The sequence below is a fragment of the Arabidopsis lyrata genome, assembly GCF_000004255.2.
Source record: "Arabidopsis lyrata subsp. lyrata unplaced genomic scaffold ARALYscaffold_1, whole genome shotgun sequence".
NCBI classification, from domain to species: domain Eukaryota; kingdom Viridiplantae; phylum Streptophyta; class Magnoliopsida; order Brassicales; family Brassicaceae; genus Arabidopsis; species Arabidopsis lyrata.
In genome coordinates this window covers 27,745,435-27,765,130 of record NW_003302555.1, presented here as the reverse complement: position 1 = coordinate 27,765,130, position 19,696 = coordinate 27,745,435, and the positions used below count along the sequence as shown (strand labels likewise).

At 32.4% G+C, this 19,696-nt stretch overlaps 2 protein-coding genes across 2 annotated transcripts; one reads left to right on the top strand and one right to left on the bottom strand.

Moving 5' to 3' along the window:
* The first annotated feature begins 2,049 nt into the window (after positions 1-2,049).
* Positions 2,050-6,066, top strand: LOC9327742 (probable LRR receptor-like serine/threonine-protein kinase At1g51880). The gene is given in 14 exon segments (XM_021012340.1): positions 2,050-2,252; positions 2,344-2,494; positions 2,578-2,955; positions 3,034-3,512; positions 3,585-3,686; positions 3,689-3,797; positions 3,905-3,976; positions 4,069-4,149; positions 4,254-4,543; positions 4,785-4,885; positions 4,994-5,057; positions 5,060-5,107; positions 5,193-5,448; positions 5,550-6,066. Coding segments are annotated over 14 exon segments (2,634 nt in total). The 5' UTR covers positions 2,050-2,164; the 3' UTR covers positions 5,965-6,066.
* A 4,285-nt stretch (positions 6,067-10,351) lies between these two features.
* On the bottom strand, positions 10,352-14,828 carry LOC9330423 (protein NRT1/ PTR FAMILY 1.2). The gene is made up of 4 exons (XM_002891632.2): positions 14,547-14,828; positions 14,250-14,467; positions 11,948-12,507; positions 10,352-11,587 (listed from the first exon to the last, which is right to left on the bottom strand). The coding sequence occupies exons 1-4, from the start codon at positions 14,641-14,643 to the stop codon at positions 10,639-10,641; spliced, it is 1,824 nt and encodes a 607-aa protein (XP_002891678.1). The 5' UTR covers positions 14,644-14,828; the 3' UTR covers positions 10,352-10,638.
* Between the last annotated feature and the right edge of the window lie 4,868 nt (positions 14,829-19,696).

Genomic DNA, 19,696 nt, shown 5'->3' with positions numbered 1-19,696 from the left:
ACATCGCGGGGGTTCATAACCTAGTATAATTAATAGTAAGACACAATTAAAAAAAAACTAGGTTGGAAAAAATATAGGAATATAGGAACGATAACAAATCTGAAAATTCCTAATTAAAATTTGATTTTCAGGTTAGAGAAGAATATAGGAATCATAACAGATGTGTAAATTTCTGATAATGGCAATTTGATTTTTAAAACACAGCAACCATCGCTGATTCAAATCAAAGGATTTGTTTGTGCCGCTGATTATTCCGGGACTTTAAAATTTTAAGACTGGAGTCGCGACGACATAAATTAAAGAGAGATGAAGGAGAAGTAATGCAATTTTGTGATCTCCCGTGGGTGTCGCTGCAACTCACTCCGAACAGGGCCTAATTCACTTACCAAGTTCCTTCTGACTTCTCAAATTATAAAGTTTCATATTAGTTTTTTTTTTTTTTGGTCCGGAAGTTTCATATAATTAATTTGTTTTCACTTTTCATTATTTTGTTTCTAATGAAATGAAAATAAACTTTCATTAAATCAAAACATATTTATAGTATTTTTCTCCAACATACTATTGTTATGTTTTCAGTAAGCTCCATATCATCAGCAAATTTATTACAAATCCATGAAAGTGTAGCTTAATGACAAGATGACAAGACAATCTTATTTTGTATAAATAAGTAACGACTTAACGAGAAGAAATGTTTTTTTTTTTATATATTAAAAAACAGAAGAATTAAGCCTAGCAAAAAATATCAAAAAAATAGAAAATATATAAATCAATATATTATTTACTATAAATCCTATATTTTTGAGCTAATTATTTTTGGAACAAATTAAAAATATAATTAATATTATCAACAATAATATTGTTATTTTTATTTACTGAAAATTGAAATAATGATTACTCTAAACATAGCAAATGAGTTTCCTTAATTTCTTCATTATTAAAAATAAGTACGAAGTAATTTAACTATTACAAAATTAAATACAAATTTAAAATTAATTTATTTAAAATAATGCTATATACTGTAACTAAAAATTTATTATTTTATATTTTCAATAGAAATTTTATAGTTTTCAAATTACCGTAAAATTGAGTGTAATTTTAAATTATCTTATTATATTAAGTACATGTTACATGTATAAAAATGTACTCCATCCGTTTCAAAATATAAGGCGTTTTAACTAAAAGCACGCCGATTAAGAAGATCTACTTTTTAAAAGTTCAGCCAATCATAAAAGATACTGCATAATAAAAATAATCATAAAATATTAAAGTAATATATAATTTGCATAGAAACTTGGAAACGACTTATATTTTGAAACAAAAAAGTTTTTCCAAAACACCTTATATTTTGAAACGGAGGGAGTATATTTGTCTGTAAATGAAGTCATGGTTGTCTCTTTATTACTCAGTTTTACTGGTTTGCATGTATTTTTTAGCTCCTCAGTAAGTCACCAACCAAGTTTCTTCCGACTTTTCAAATTTTAAAGTATCGTAGTTTTGTTTCTAATGAAATGATAATAAACTTATATTAAATCAAAATTTATTTATAATGTTTTTCTCCAATATAATATTGTTATTTTTTCAGTAAGCTCCATATCATCGTCAGGACTTATTACACAACGATAAAGAGTAGCTTAATGGCAAAAATACAATCGTATTCTGAATAATTAAGTAATGACTTAATCAGAAGAATGTTTACTTAAACAATATTTTAAAAGCTTAAAAAATCGTAATTATTGGTGAAATTTTCACATTATCAAGAAATATTCTATAATGTAATTGTCTAACTTTGATTTAGAAATACTACCATTTTTTATACTTCAACGCCTTAACGTAAAAAAAAAACAATTGGTCATCACCTCAACCAAAATGTTGACTCTGTTCTGTTCTGTAAGTCTTGTAAGATACTTTTCTTTTAATAAAGAATACATTTCTATGCAAAAAAAACAAAAAAAAAAAGAGCCAAAAAACCAAAATCTCTTGACTTATGACTTATCAGTTCACAATAAGTCGCGGTTTAGACAAGCCCCACTTTCATTTCTTCCTCACGTTTTTCCTATAAGGTTGATGCATCGCGTTCACAATAATAGTACGTACTAACGCGGTTCAGACAAGTCCCACTTTCATTTGATTCCTCACGTTCTAATCCGCAAAACAAAAGTGACGAATGTTAATGGCGTTTTCTTCTTGTTTTCTCTTAATTCTTCTGCAACTTTTCTCAGCTTCATTTCTTAGTGTTGCTCAAGATCAGTCAGGTTAATAAATAAAAGATACAACACCTCCGTCAAAACCGCTTTGGTTTTCAAAATGTTCTGCTAAAGATTCTTCTTTTTTCTTTTTCCTCAGGATTCATCAGTTTGGATTGCGGTTCACCGAGAGGAAACAGCTTTCGTGAGAGAACAAATATTACTTACATTTCCGATGCCAATTTCATTAATACCGGTATTTCTGGAAGCATCAAACAAGTTTACCGGAGTCAATACCAGCAACAAACATGGTATAGATAACATTCTCAAGATCAATGAATGTTAACTTAAACCTCACACTAAATTGTTTTTTTTTTTCACCTTCTTCCACAAGGAACGTACGGAGTTTTCCACAAGGCACAAGAAACTGCTATACCTTAAATCTAACCATAGGCGACAAATATCTAATCAGAGCCACTTTCCTTCACGGCGGTTATGACGACCAACCCTCAACGCAATTCGACCTCCACCTTGGGCCTAACCTTTGGTCTATAGTTTCAACCAGAAACGAAACCGAAGCAGTAGCCTTTGAGATGATTCATCACTTGACCACTGATCGCTTACAAATCTGTCTTGTCAAAACAAGAAATTCGACACCTTTTATCTCCGCTTTAGAGCTTCGTAAACTCATGAACACAACTTACTGGACTCGACAAGGGTCCTTGCAGACCTTCATCAGAGCAGACGTTGGAGCAACTGTTAACCAATACAGGTTTATAAGTTTCAAAATCTCATGTTAAGAGTTGGTATGAGAAAGCTCCTAAATATACTCTGTTTCTCTTTGTTTTAGGTACGGAATCGATGTGTTTGATCGTGTCTGGACTCGATATAATTTCAGGAACTGTTCACGGATTAGTACCAATCACACAGTAAACGTAAACAATGACTATCAACCACCAGAGATTGCTATGGTCACAGCCTCTTTTCCAACAGACCCGGACGCACCTATGAACATTTCGTTATTCGCGGTGGAACCTACTTTGCAACTCTTTATGGTAATGCATTTTGCGGAGATTCAAGAGCTCAATTCCAGCGACGTAAGAGAGTTTAATATCATGTACAATGGCAAGCATATCTACGGACCCATCAGACCGCTTAATTTCACCACTTCTTCTGTATTTACCTCTACCGAAGTTGTTGCGGATGAAAGTAGACAGTACACATTTTCGCTTCAAAGAACAGAAAATTCGACTTTACCTCCTCTGCTCAATGGCATGGAAATTTTTTGGGTTAACTTGTTGCCGCAACAAGAAACTGATAGAAAACAAGGTTGGTAAAACTAACTGCCTTATTGTTGATTAAGAACCAAACTTTTACTTACTTAGGAAAAAATGTTTTCAGTTGATGCAATGATGAACATCAAGTCGGCTTATGGCGTGAACAAGATTGACTGGGAAGGAGATCCTTGCGTGCCGCTGAATTACAGGTGGTCTGGTGTTAATTTTGACAAAAGGTTTTAAAATCTTGGAATTTTGAAAACAGGAACCTTTCTGCAAGTGGCTTGACCGGAGAGATATTGGAATTCATATCAGACCTTACCAGTTTAGAAGTTCTGTAAGTAGTTAATATGCTCAAGTCTCTTAGAATATGTAGCAAAGTTTTGATTGAAAGTCATTTTTGATTGGTCTTTTTTTTTTTTTTTTGGTTTGATTTTCTTGCAGTGACTTGTCTAACAATTCTATGACTGGTTCAGTCCCAGAGTTTCTAGCAGACATGGAAACCTTAAAACTCATGTGAGTTTAAACGAGGAGAATCTGAAACTTTTTATTCCTCTAACACCTAAAGGGTAACATTTTGTAACCTATAATCACTCTGTTTTGTATAGAAATCTATCAGGAAATGAGCTAAATGGCTCAATCCCTGCAACTCTCCTTGATAAAGCACGAAGAGGATCGATTTCGATAAGGTAATATATAACCCGTTGCGTATGTGCAAGAAAATACAAATAATTAAATCCTGAAGACTTTTCTAATGAAATTTTTCTTTCAATCACCTATGTGGAGACCCTAGTATCGAAGGAAATGTCGGGCTCTGTTCATCTACTTTATGCCCTACCACGGAAAAGAAGAAGAAAAACACTGTCATTGCACCTGTTGCTGCATCACTTGTTTTATTCTTCCTCATTGGAGCTGGAATCGTTACTTTCCTTATCCTCAAGAGGAAGAAGAGTGCCAAACTTGGTCTACATTCGAGGACTCACCACGGTTTTGAACCTCCCGTCATAGCGAAAAACCGGAAATTGACTTACGTTGATGTTGTTAAGATCACAAACAACTTTGAGAGGGTTCTTGGTAGGGGAGGTTTTGGTGTGGTTTATTTATTTTTTTATTTTTTTTGATAACCCAGGTATCCGGGCCGAAGCCCGACTAGCACCAAGGCTTGAGGCCGGTTCCCTTTCAGGCCGTCCGAGCCCAACGCTTAGTGTGTTTCCTGGAGGCCTGCAGCCGCCATGTAAATACCGCAGTGGCCAACGCTAGCCCTCGAACTGCGGGCACCATATTGGAATTACCTCCTCAAGTGCCACTAGCCCAACCCACGTTGGTTTTGGTGTGGTTTATTACGGCGTATTAGATAACGAACCAGTCGCTGTTAAGATGCTCACTGAATCTACCGCACTTGGTTACAAACAGTTTAAAGCCGTGGTATTAACAGATTGAATAGCAACCAAATCATTTTCTAACTATTATATAAAAAAAAAAATGGTGTTTTGATTGCGTCTTGGATCTGTTTTTGTTTTGTTTACTTGTTAGGTTGAGTTGCTTCTTAGAGTTCATCATAAAGATATCACATGTCTTGTTGGATATTGTGAAGAAGGTTAATCTATGAGTTCATGGCGAATGGCGACTTAAAAGAGCACTTATCAGGTCTGGTTTTTAACGAAATGTTACTAAAATGTAGAAACATTTTGTTTTAAAGATTCTGATGTTTTGTTTCAAAATTTGATTTCAGGGAAGCGTGGACCGTCGATACTAACTTGGGAAAGGAGGCTTTGTATAGCAGCAGAATCAGCGCAAGGATTGGAATATTTGCACAATGGATGCAAACCCCAAATAGTTCACCGCGACATTAAGACAACCAACATCCTATTAAACGAGAAATTCCAAGCTAAGCTTGCGGATTTCGGGCTTTCACGGTCTTTCCCACTTGGAACTGAAAGTCACGTCTCAACCGTAGTCGCTGGAACTCCCGGATATCTCGATCCCGAGTAAATCTTAATCACTTCTCTCTACTACAACTATCGAAATTTTTTTAATGATAACTCTTAACATTGTGTGGCTTTTCCTTCTTCTCTTGTTATTTCTTCAGATACTACAGAACTAATTGGTTGACCGAGAAAAGCGATGTGTTCAGCTTCGGTGTTGTTCTACTAGAGCTAGTAACAAACCAACCCGTGATAGACATGAAAAGAGAAAGACCATATATATCTGAATGGGTAGGTTTGATGCTATCAAGAGGAGACATTAACAGCATTGTGGATCCTAAGCTTCAAGGAGAATATGATCCAAACACGATATGGAAAGTTGTTGAGACCGCAATGACATGCCTGAATCCGTCTTCTTCACGGAGACCGACAATGAATCAAGTCGTACTGGATTTGAAAGAATGTCTGAACATGGAGATGGCAAGAAACATGGGAAGTCGTATGACAGATTCAACTAACGATACTTCAATCGAGGTGTCCATCAATTTCACAACAGAGCTTAATCCAGTAGCTAGATGAACTAAATATGTTTGAAGCTCGAACTCTTTACGTACACTTTTCTTTTGTTCTGTTTGTTATAAATAGAGTCCGTCTAAAAAAAAAAAGTACTCCGTTCCGCTTCTTTGTTCCAAAAGAAAAAACTTTTTTATCAGACTCAAATCAATTAGATGGTCGTTGGCTCGGTAAAAGTTATATTATTATGTTAAAAAGATGGGCCATAGAAATTAGAGGAAACAACACGAAAATAATTTTCAAGACTAAACAATGTAGTCTTAGAGGCAAGCGAGCCAAGCGACCTGGCCTAGAAATGCATCAACCATCTTGTTTGAGATTCGAAGAGCATCCTCGGTTTTCCCGGCTTTTAGATATGCATCAATCATTGTTGTGTGTGTAGAAACATCAGGAGGCAACAATCTGTCTGAACACATTTCTTCAAACAAGTACTCTGCCTCAAACAATATGCCTTGTTTGTTAAGCCTTGTGATAATGTTTCTGTAACATGTAACATCTGGGTTCTTCAGCTTTGATGCTTTCACCTTGTAGAAAATTTGGATTGCCCAGTCAAACCGACCTATCTTGAAACACTCATTCACCATAATATTTAGGGTATTTTCATCAAAATTGTTCATTTCCTTGCTATGCGAAACCTCGTTGAATAAGGACCAAGCTTCACTTTTCTTGCCATACTTGAGAAAAAGGACCAAAAGTGCGTTGAGAGCAGTGGCTTCCCTAAGTTTTCCCAACTGCAAAAGACTGTAACAATCCATAGCTTTCTCCTCCTTACCTTGCTCGAACCAATACTTCATGTATGTGTAACTAAAAATCGCAACACGGTCATATCTATCATCATACACATGAGAGCTCCCCAATACATCGCCCAATACCTCATTGACCTTTTCAACATCCCCTTGACGCAATAACCCCTCCAACAGGGGCTTGCACACATCCGAGGACAAATAGGAAAACTTGCACATATTCGAGGACAAATTGGGAAACCCTATTGGCTTTAACCGATCCATGGCTTCGTCTAGCCTCCCGGCTTCGACCAAATTTTGAATATTATATAGTATTATATTTTTGTTCAATTTTATTTTATTTTTAAAAAATTAAAAATACACACTGGCCGGGTTCTTGATGAAACAGATAATGACATCACAAAGTTCATAGAATGCAGAACACACGTCTTTCTTTTCCTCTAGAAAAATATATCACACAAAAACAGTTCAAAATCTTACCAAACCGCTAACAGAATTTTCTTTTCTGTTATTAGAAAACTTAATAAATCACCAAAATATATTCACATAAACCTGTCGATAATGTTACTATATAAGACTCAGAAAACGAAGCTCCCAACTTGAAAGTATCCATTGCCTCCTTAAACTTACCGATCTTGAAACACTCATTCACCATCATATTAATAGTCTCTGAATCAAAACTATCTCGACCAAACTCATCACTGTACTTAGGTTCTCGTGTCTTAGCATTGTTTATCATCTCCTCGAACAAAGCCCACGCCTCGGATATCTTACCGTGCTTTAGAAAGATTCTCAAAAAGTTCGTTGCACACATGAATTTTCTATCCTTGGTGGAGATGATTGAGCTATAAAACTTCATGGCTTCCTCATTATTGCCTTGTCTAAACCAGTAGTCCACAAATTCTGCATCCACCATCGCTATTTCGTTGAAGTCATAAGGATAACTAGGTCTATTTCGGACAAATTCATGGGATAATTCATCAGCTTTGTGGAAGTTTCCAAGATCCAAGAATCCGCGAATCAGATAGCTGTATGCAACTGAATCCCACAGACTTACCGCCTTAATCATACCCAAAGCTTCATATATCCTCCCTGCGTCGACAAGACCTTTGGTCAGAATCCTGTAAGTGTCTTCGTAGTCTAGATCAGAATCTTGGTTTTCTAGAATTGAATCTTTAGCGTGACGGTATAGTTGGAGGGCTTTGTCTACACGATTCATATAACAATGGACTTTGATGATGTGGTTGAAAGAGACGATGCTAGGAATAAGTTTACACTCGTTGAAGTAATAGTGGAACAGAGCGATGGCGTCCTCGTAACCTTTGGCGCCGATCATGGCGTCGATCATTTCGTTGCACATGACGAGTGTTGTCTCGGGGCCATCTCGATGTTCTTCCGAACCAGCGAAACGAGACATCTCCGCAGCCTTGTCCAATTTTATTGAGGTTTTTATATATCCAAACATTATCATGTATAAAATTGGTTTATGACGAATATTGTTTCAGAATTGTATGAGTGATACGTTGTTGACAAGGTTGATAGAAAAAATACTTTGACACTAAGAATAATTGCTCATACGATAGTTTCAATTACATGAGTGAATGATTAAAAAAACTAGACATTACATTTATCAAAACATGATATTAAATAAACAAAACAAAAATCATATACTCCCTCCGTATTTTATTAATTATCGTTTTAGGATTTTCTTTTTTAAAAAATTAGATGTCGTTTTCAAATTTCTATGCAAAATTTTTTACTTTTTAATGTTTTATGATATCATAAAACATTAAAAAGTAAAAAATTTTGCATAAAAATTTGAAAACGACATCCAATTCAAAAAAATAAAAATTCTAAAACGACAATTAATAAAATACGGAGGGAGTAAAACAAGCGGTGTAGTGCGGATAATATGATAAAACAAAAACAGGAAGAAGTAGAGATATAAGGAAGAGTGGTAGCGGTTTAAGAGCATCAGCCGTGGAGATTAGAAGAGAAGGCAATGGAGAAGTTATAGCCACAGTAAGAATTTGGATGTCACAACTCACAACTTGTCTTATTCATCTTTTTTTTTTTTTTTTTTTGTGCAAAACTTGTCTTATTCATCTATGAATCAATATTCATAGGCGTTTGTTGTTTCTTTAAAGATTTCGTGTTTCAAGTATTTAAGATACCTCTCCAGTTCAATTTACACAAACAAACTCAATTACAAAAATTAATTTTTACAAATGTAGAGATTTATTAATATTAAGTAAATCTACTGTAGCCACTTTTTCTCTCACCGTAAAATTTGATTCTCCAGCAATGATTTCTTCTCATATGGTATGAAACTATCAACCGATTATATGGTACATATGTTTATGTATATTTGCATGCAAGAGTTTTTTTAAATGATTGATATTTCAAAATTTTATATCTTATATTTGTGTTATATTTTTATTCTCACAACTATACTTGATCGTTGTATATATTTATAGTTGTCAAAGACGATGAAAAACTATTTATATAACTAGGCTAATACCCGCACAACGTGCGGGTTTTTCCATCCATAATTTGTTAGTTATAACTATTTACATCGATTGAATTAATTTGATACATAATCCTTTTGGTGTTTTTTTTCTTCTAATAATCATTTTGTTATATTCCTTTAACTCTCAAGTAAATAATTCATTCTATGTTTTGTATTTTAATTTATGTTTAATTACATTGTTATATATTTGGTTATCTTTAAAATAATTTAATTTATGTATTCATTCTAATTTATGTATTTTAATTCATGGGCACTAATCCTATATATATTATAGTATATGAAAACATGAAATAAATACTAATATCATATTATTTATTTTTATACGTTAATAAATCTAAAATTTAATTAAAATTCTATTGATTTTAAGTTTACACATAAGTGTATACAATTTATACAGCTCAATTTAAATAATTTAATTTCTATATGAGTTTGATATACTTTTGTAACTAATTAAATTGAATTTACTTAATTAATAAGTTAAATATGTCAATTTTCATATAAAGAATAATTAATGCATGATTTAAATTCTTAATTAAATAAAATAAAATAATAAATGTAATATGTTGTGACACATGGCACTCTCTCCACTGCTGACGTGGCGGAAGGATGGAGAGAGTTGGCCAACTTTTATATATATGATTTGGTATCCCGAAGTTAGTATATACTATTTCAAATAAAAACTATTTATATAATTTTGTATCCCGAAGTTAGTATTCACTCATCGATCACACCCTTATTCGGTGGAATCTGATTTTCAGAATGCATGCTAAACGCTCTTTTCTTTTTTTCTTTTCCTTTTTCTAATGAGACTGTTAATGACACCATTTAACCTAAATGTCAAACACAATGGTGTTGATCAAGTTAGCAAGCTTTAATGGCTCCAATCAAATCCAATATTTTCCTATGCATGCAAGTGGTATGTAAGATAATGTGTTTTGGACATCGATGATCAGTCTTATTTATGGCTCTTATCATAAATATGGCTTCATGTACCAAACCAAATTTCACTATCAATTATTGATTCGATGGATATATGTTACGTTGTTACAAATATTGATTGTAAATTTACATATTTATATGTCAAACTTCAGACTTCGTCGGATGGATATAGTGAGATACGAAGAAGACAAACCAACAATATAGACAGAAGACTCCATGAATTGCAATAACACAAAAAAAAAAATACAACAACCACTTTGGCTTGTACACAACCAAAAAACCGTTGACATTTTCATCAAAAACCCTAATTAAAACCCAAAAACATAATTCAATCTAATTACAAATCTATATAGACTTTAATTAACACTTAATAACACCACACACCAAAACAATAAAATACCATTTCCTATATATAGTTTTTTCGCTCCCTTTATAGACAAAATACAAGCTTGCAAGACCTATAATTCCTTAAATGGTTTTAATAACTGGACTTAGATCTTCCTTCTCGAAGCCTTTCCCAACAATGTCAAGCAGCTCCTCTTCCTCTCTCACACCATTAACCCTACCATTCCTTACCTGGTCGACCAAAGGACCATACGACCAGCTACATATCACGTAGTAGATCACATTGATGAAACTCATTATCGCGAGTACCCAATAGTAATAGTTGTAATGACCCTTGTTAATGTTGTCCGAAACCCAACTCTCTTTACCATTTCTTGAGGTTAGTTCATTGACCGCATTGAGGACCACACTTGCCAATAGACTAGCCACAGCCATTCCTAGACCGAAGAGAGAAGCTGCGATGCTAGACATGCTTTTAGGAAACTCGGTGTAGAAAAACTCAGTCTGTCCTATTGCGGTAAGAGCCTCTGCTAATCCATGTAGCACATATTGTGGCACGAGCCACATTGCTGAGATGTCTACCACAGCATTGGCATCGTTTGCATACCCTTGGCTTAAAGCTTTTTTCCTTCTGAAGCTTTCAACCATTGCGGAAATCGCCATTGCCAAAAATGACATGAATAACCCTAATCCCATTCTTAGCTTAACGCTGAGTCTAAAAGGTCTACCTCGAATCTTCGAAGCTAGTGGGATAACCGCACGGTCATATAGAACGACCCACAGGGCTAGAGCTATGATTGTAAACATACCGAATGATCCAGCTGGAACTTGAAAGCTTGAACCATGGCGGTTCAGACGCCTGTCCATAGAAGTCGCTTGCAGCAACTGAAACGAGCTTTGGCTAGTGTTTATGGACATCATTATACCTGTGGACCATATCGGTATGACTTTGATCAATGCCTTAAGCTCCTCTACTTTGTCTGTTGTGCATAGCCTCCATGGATTCAAAGCAAACCCATCTGACCCAATCTCCTCCTCACGGTTACTTATTAAACAAGCTTTATTCAAAAACCTAACCAAGAGAAAATCAAAATCTCCTCATCATGTCTCTTGTATAACAATTAACAAAGCTTCATTTAAGAACTTAATCAACAGAGCATAAACATAAAAACAGTACATCAGGGTTAATTTGTTCAAAAATCCTAATCAAGACATAGTATCCAAGTAAAGGGAGAGCATTATGTTTCTTTTATAACAAGATTTGTTCAAAACCTATGATAATTAAGTATCAAAAGTGAGAAAAATGCATTGATCATGTTTCTTGTATAACAAGCTTTCTTCAAGAACCTAATCAAGAGTCTGGTCTTTCTTGCTTGTAAAGTAATCAAAAACTCAGGGGACTTAAGAAATAAATGTATAATAGTAGTTTTACCTCAACTTTTGACTTGGAGCTTTGATTTCAGAATCTTTCATGTGATAATAACAATCAAAGGAGTCATGATGATCTGGTAGACTTAGCTTCCTCTTCTTGTAAGCTGCAACAACCGCTTGAGCTAAACCGGTGAAGAGACTCTTGGTCACACCACGTGTAACATAGAGAGGAGAAGCGAGAATGAATAGCAAAGCAGCGATCAACATGAGGACCGCAGGTATTCCAAACCCGATTTTCCATCCGAGATGCTCCTGAATGTATACAATTCCCGTGAATGCGATGAGTACAGCCACAGCCGAGGAAGCATAGTACCAACCAAAGAAACTCTCGAGAATTCTTTCGTTCTTTGGTTTCTCCTTGTTATCTAATTGATCAGCTCCAAATGCTAAGGAACACGGTCTGATACCGCCTGACCCAATCGATATAAGGGCAAATGCGGAATACAAAAGAGCCAGCTGAGACGCGGTCGCAGACCCACAGTGACTTCCAGCTGCTGTGGGATCGCAAGGCGATGGCTTCACTTGTGGTAACATTGCAGTTAGCCATAAAAGCACCATTCCCTGTGGTATAATTCAACAATGATCACTAATTAATTTACTTTGGTCTAAAAATCCCTATTTAATTTGAGCTGAAAGCTAACAAAACATTACATGTCGTTACACTAACAAACATTACATGCTAGTTGCTACGTTTCTACATCCTTAATGAAAGAAAAACTTCCAAGAAGAAAAATCCAATATTCAAAATCGTGGCCATGAGCACACGTTGGTAGGTCGAATGTAAAGTCATATGTCACTAACCCTACCAAAATTATACTAAAAAAATTGATTGGGATGAATAATTGTACCAACATGTCAAATCAACCTATGTAACAAAATTTAAACATATGATTTTTAAGTGGGTGAATAAAATCAACTTAAGATTAGAGTGTGTCGACTTTGCCCAAGAATCGGACAAGCTGTACAAAGTATGGATACGGCTCAAATAATTGCTTAAGCCTATCTCTCTATGTCGTCTATATGCTATAGCCTATAAACACAATCAAGCTTGGCTTGGCCCCATAACGAAAATAATTCAAATTCGTCATGCATTGTGAATTGTGTCTAATCCGGTTTAATCGAGCAAAAGTCGCAACAAAAATTTGGGTTGAAATAAAAACTGTATTGGTTTTGTTTATTATATTCAAACGATTCGTTAACAGAATATCAGTGAACCGAAATTAGAATAAACATAGTAAGAAATTAATTTTTCAAGTTAAATTCATTTTGTGGACAAAAAAAAAAGAATTTATTAAAACTGAATTGCATGCTTATACACACACATATTACATATCTTATAAGTTTTTTTTTTTTTTTGGTAAAACATATATATCTTATAAGTTTAAAATAAATAAAACTAGGTACATATAGTATTTGAAGTTACTATTTTTTTTCTTTATTTATGAAGCAAAGCAATCACACTTTTTTTAGATCTTCAGTATACTTCTAAATGGAATATTGTCACATCTCAAATTATGGTTTCGATTTGTGGTCACTCACACCACTTGCCAAGGACAATTTAAATTAGTAATTTTTTTTCCTTTTAAATAGAAAATTCAGAACACATGGAACTGGCACGCTATGAAATTAATCTGAAAATGACATTTAGTGTAACACAAACATAAGAAAACAATAATGTAGCAATGTTTTCCATAGGATGAGTCCTAAATGTTTCACAAGTCACATGCAAAGTGTGAAATTGCTAAAACTGTATAATATATTATTACTGTATAGTGTATACTAGATATTTTTAATTGAAAATTATATAATATAAATATTGAATCACCTATTCAATGGTAACGATGAATATGTCTGAAATTAATAAAGAACTATAATGGTAACGTTGAATATTTCCAATATTACTTTTAATTTCAAATATTCAATATTTTCATTAGAAAAATATAGCCTGAAAAGAAAAAAACCTCGTACCACCATCCTTCAATTAATTCATTTTCTAGATGTTGTAAAAATATTACATTCTAAACTTATAAGATAATATACCTTTATTCTTATCGGCAATAAAAATATCATATAACGGCAAAAGTATATGGTAAGAGCTTAAAAAAAAAAAGAGTTGTCAGTTTTTCGAAATCAGTTACGGATTCTTATCAGTTTAATGACAAGTAGTGGAATTTCACACTAATGAACCGGTTTAGAAGAATTTCACACACCAAACCGGATATATTAACCAAAAAAAAGAAAAAGTAACCATCAAAGAAGTGTCAAAAACCGAGTGGTTAAGTTAAACGAAGAAGATTATTTACCAAGAAACTGGAGAGAGAAGCAATGGAGATGGTGAGGAAACGACCAAGATAGGAATCAGAGAGAAAAGCACCCAAGAGAGGAGTGAAATTTGATGCAGCAGACCACATGAAGAGCACATTTGTTCCTTTTGCTACTCCAAATCTGTAATCTCTGATTAAGTACATAATCATGTTTGGTAATAATCCATAACTCGCCACTTTCTCGAACGCCTCGTTTGCTTCACCATAAAAAAAACAACTAATTAGTTAATGAATTTTTACAAGAATTAGAGATTTTATTTTGAAATGTAGTTATACCTATGATAAAAGGCATAGTGATGATTCCACCCTTTGTTTTTTTGCCTTCATTGGGTTGGATTTGCTTAGCCTCGGTTTCATTAGGAGGGTTCTCCATTGTTGAATGTGATTGATCAAACACTAAATCTAGTGATCTTTATATAGGAGAGTGAGACAGAGAAAGGTAAAAAAAAAAGGGAAGAAGAAGAAGAAGAGGAAGTGGAAGATCTCTGTCTTTGCAAGTGATTTGAGAGAGAGAGAGAGAGCAGGAATGTGGGTGTTACATTTCCGCGACGAGTGGACAATTAATACTAGTAACTAACGCCTATAGGGGACAAGGGGAAAAAACATTAAGTGAAATAATAATAATTAGAAAATGAGTTTTTGATTTAGATTGTGTTAACATTAATGACATCAACTTCAATAATTAGGAATTTATTATATATTCTTTTTGCTATTCGGATAGAATTTTCTTTTGATATAGTTGCTAAAATAGTACTCTTTCTGTTTTAAGATATAAATTTTTTTAGGGAAAATCACTCACTTTAAAAAATTTAGTTTTCATTTAAATTTTTTTATTTAATATTTAATATAAAAATTTTAACAAATAATATAAAAGACTGTAGAATATAAATGGACATAAAATATTAAATGTATTTTAATGTTGTATAAGAATTCGTAAAATATCTTATATTTTAAAACAAAAAAAAATCTCTAAAACATATCCTATATTATGAAAAAGAAAGTAAAATTATATGCTTAGTTACATCAAAGGGAAAAATATCATTGATTAGACGTAATATGTTGTTTCACTAGCAGCGATAATAATATTGTGGTATGTTAGACCATCCCCAATGGGGGATTTAAATGTGGGTTTCTTTAAATGTGGGTTTCTCTCAAAAATAATAATAAAATATTAAAAATTTGGAGAGAGAATGTGAAGAATCCTTTTTTAAGGACCCATAAATCCTTCTTTAAGAGTCTTCATGGACAAATGCCAACTCTTGAATGATATAATTTTCTTTTACATATTTAATTTTAAGTAGATAATTGAATTATATTAAAATATTAATATTTATTAGTTTAGGATTCCAAATTAAGAGACTTACCAATGAGGATGCTCTTAGTATTATCATTGATTAGACGTAATTTACCCATATAGTGTATCTTGTTAACCAAAAATATGATAAAATTCACATTTATAGTATTATAGTTTAATCTGGTTAAATTGGTGAAATTTTGTTGAAAAAAAAACGAAAAGAACAAACCGATAGAACAAATAAAGTTTGTGAAATAATTGTCAAATAAATTATTATTTTAGGTAAAACTTTCAGTATTTTCAAAATAGCTCACAGATGAATAGTTTAATTTTATGAGTCATGCATTATTCTTTTGATAATTTTTATTAATATATTTCTAGTTAAATCATCAGATAATTATTTATGGGAAATTAGAAATAAAAGATGTTTTACTTCTCATTTGTCCATCTATAACTTATCTAGATAAGTTAGGTGAAATAGGTTTTATAATAATCAAAATCCTATTATGCCCTTAATTATAAAATTAAGAAAATAAAAATTACAAAAAATTATAACATATTCTTTTAGTATTTTTGGCTATAGTTGTCGAAGGTTTTGGTTATAACTAAATCACGTAACTGGATCATTTCTATTTTGTCGTAGCAATGGATCATTTCTTTTCTTAAATGGATCATTTCTTTTCTTAGTATTTAAGCTTCTTTTCTTAAATGGATCATTTCTATTTTGTCGTAGCAATTTTTTTTTGGTGTGGAAAATTTTCAAATTGTTACACAATATGATTTTCTAATTAGTAATGCTCAGATGTATTCATTCTATATATTAGTCAAGACAATTAACAATAATGCTAAAAGCACTATTATCTTACCATTTAAAATTTAATTGAGTTGTTTCTGGTTGAATGTGGCTTGTCACATTGCTTATTTTAAGGGGTTAATGTCAATGTTCAAGAAAATGTTTATGTGAAAGTGAGTCAATAACTAAATTCTACATCAACCATATATTGCGGAAAAAAGAAGCTAAATATGAAACAGAGGGAATATCGTTTATTCTTTTAACTAATTTGTCAAATCACCATTAATTTTATCATCAACATCATATTTCAGCGTAATTCTTCCATTGCCAATTACGCTAGTGGTTAATAAACCTATACACACTTATTTTTAAACAGAAGTTTTGTGTACGCCATAGTTTTTTAAAAGTGATCACGGATGTTCACCGCTTCCATGCCGCATTAAACGCTGCTCCAAATATGGATAGCCAAAGAACTGTTTAATTACTTTTCATATTTAGATTAATTGTAAAAACATCTTCGAAAATTCTGCATCACTTTATACAATAAACGAAGTAGATAGCTTTCACATCCGATTAATGAAAAGGAATGGAACAAAATCATATCAAAAGTATCGAAATAATTGAGCAAAGCCAAAACATCCCATGAGGTTACCAGCTTTTCTTTTCTTCGCTGTCTCTCACTTCTTTTTCTCTTTTTTTTTTTTTTTGTTAAGGACTTTTTTTCTTAATTATTTATTCTTTTATCTTTTATAGAAATAAAGGACACGTTAAAGTTAGTGCAATCATATTTAAAAAAAGCTTTTATTCTGGTTTCGACCCATCAGTCATATGTACTCATAGTCATAAGTCAATCTTATTAAACAGTCTGACAGAAAAAAAAAATCATAATAGACTCATAAATTGTTCAATAATTTAGCCTTACACATTTGTCGATTAACTATATGTGTTTGTTAGTATATTATAACATAACCTAGTAAACTAATGTATGGAAGTATTCAAGTAATATACAATAATGCAATTCATTGGAAAAAATTGTGAATAAAAAAAAGTGATAATGATGCGAATGAATGTGAGAGTCTTAAAGAAAAAAATATTTATTATGACTTTATTCATTCCCCTTGCACGTGGGTGTCGGATACTCTGAAAGCTCTTTTTCTTTTGGATATACTATATAGCTTATTCAATTATTTTAATTTTGATAGGAATTTATATTATGTTATTAATACCTAAGTAACTATTCTCTATAGTAGTAGTTCGAGTCATTCAATTTAACTACTCCAACGTTGGAAAAGACGTATTTATGACAACTTACGTCTAGTTGATTTAGCACTGAATGAGACATTTTTACTAAGAGGAATTGAGAAATATCACAAGAAAACTCATAGCTCATAGCAATCTAATTTGGATTATGTAATTTTAAGTTTCTATATTAGAAAACACCATCATATAATGTGAAATGAAGATAGAGAGTCACTAAACAAGGATGGTCAAAAAGAATTACGCAATTACGAGAAACTCATAGCTCACATAGTCACATCAATCTAATGTTGGATTATGCAATTTTTAGTTTCTATATTAGAAAATAACTACATCTAAATTGAAAGAAGCTAAACATAAACTGATTTTTAGAAAATATTTCATATTATAGATGTTTTTTTTTTGTTAAGAAGCCGAACTTATGTTTTTCTATTTGGTTTTTATAGATGATTTCTTAACCCAAAACGATATAAAATTGAAAACTTGATTGGAAACTTTTTTATTGGGGGAACACAAGTCCATATGTGTGGGTGTGTATATACTATATATATTATATTGTAATGTTTGTGGATAGTTCGTGGAGAAGACTGTAGAATATGAATAGTTGAATACACATCACTGAGAGATTGCTTGAATTGCACGTCAACCCAATTTATTTCATTGCTTGTTTCAACAACCAAATAATAAACAAAAGTTGTGTCAGAGTTCATCAGACTCATATTTCCTCCATTGTTTTACTCAAAAAATAGATTTTTGTCTGTCTCATTTCTTCTAAGTTCTGACTCAAATTTTCACCCACTCTTCTGCAAACATTTTTAAAAAGAATTACTCTTTTTATTTTTTATTATATTTTATTTTATGTTCAATCACTTGACACTTTCTCCTTCTACTCACAATAATGAGCTTATGTCTTCTTCCTCTTTTGTGCTCATGCGTCTTTGTGTGGTGGTGATACATTCTAACATTATGACCAATTGGTTATATTCAAAATAGCATAACGACGTAATTGTATAGTATTTTTCTAATTAACTCCATAATTCAGAATTATGGATGGTTGATCGATACTAGATATTCAAATATTTAAATATCAAAACAGCATAATTTGTGTATAAAATGAACAACTTTCTGTTTATAGCGTTTATCTTTCTATTATGCTGATATATTTGTTTATTTTTCACGATTCCAACAATTTAAATAATAACAGTAAGTACTTGTCTTATTTGTTCACATATATACATCAATGGAACCTAATGTTTTTTTTTTTTTTGTTAACTAGGAGGGGGTTTGGGCCTAGGCCTTAATCCCCCCATGGCCCAGGCCCAACCTTTGCTAATACCTTATAACATGGCGTAAAGCATCCCTTCCACCGGAAATCGAACTAGGAAGCACATGGATCCAACTCTTGCACTTAAACCACTAGCCCAACGCACCGTTGGTAATGGAACCTAATGTTTCACGTAGCATTTATTAAAACATTGTATAGTTACATGGTTAAGGGTAAAATCTCCTCTCTTTTCTTTTATTAATAAGTTCTTAGATTTCGATTTGAGATTAGAACTATTAAATAAAATTTTTTTGTAATCCGGAATCTGATGGAAATGAGCATTCGTAGTAAAAATTGATTAGCTAAAAAGAATAGAAAACAAAAAAAAATATTACTCAATCTATTTTAGAGTAGATGTAGTTTTGATACTTTCACATTAATTAAATAAAACATAGTAAATTTTCTAATATACTTTTTAGTTTTTAAACCAAACTGACTCTTGGTTTTCTTTTCAAAAATTACAGTCAAATAAGATACATTAAGAATATGAAACTTAATAAAATAATTTTGTATTGGTGAAAAACAAGTTTGAGAGGAAAAAGTGTAAATTTATTTTAAATAGTTAGTGGAGCATTTCCCATTATCAATCACTCCATCATCCCCTGTTTTAAATGGTGATTCAAGTAGAAAGTAAAAGATATCGAAAGTTAATATTTTATTCGTTTAATTTGACATCAACTAGAAGTCGAAAACTAATATTATATATATGTAGGTCCATATCGTTTTTCTGTTGAAAATTATCTAATAAAATATTTTAT

Bases quoted from the DNA above. Each gene is read 5' to 3' on its own strand.
- LOC9330423 (XM_002891632.2), bottom strand. From the start codon at position 14,643: ATGGAGAACCCTCCTAATGAAACCGAGGCTAAGCAAATCCAACCCAAT. The intron at 12,508-14,249 runs GTAAATAATCTT...ATTATACCACAG, and splicing joins CTTCTCTCTCCAGTTTCTTG to GGAATGGTGCTTTTATGGCT. The intron at 11,588-11,947 runs GTAAAACTACTA...TCTCTTGGTTAG, and splicing joins GCTCCAAGTCAAAAGTTGAG to GTTTTTGAATAAAGCTTGTT.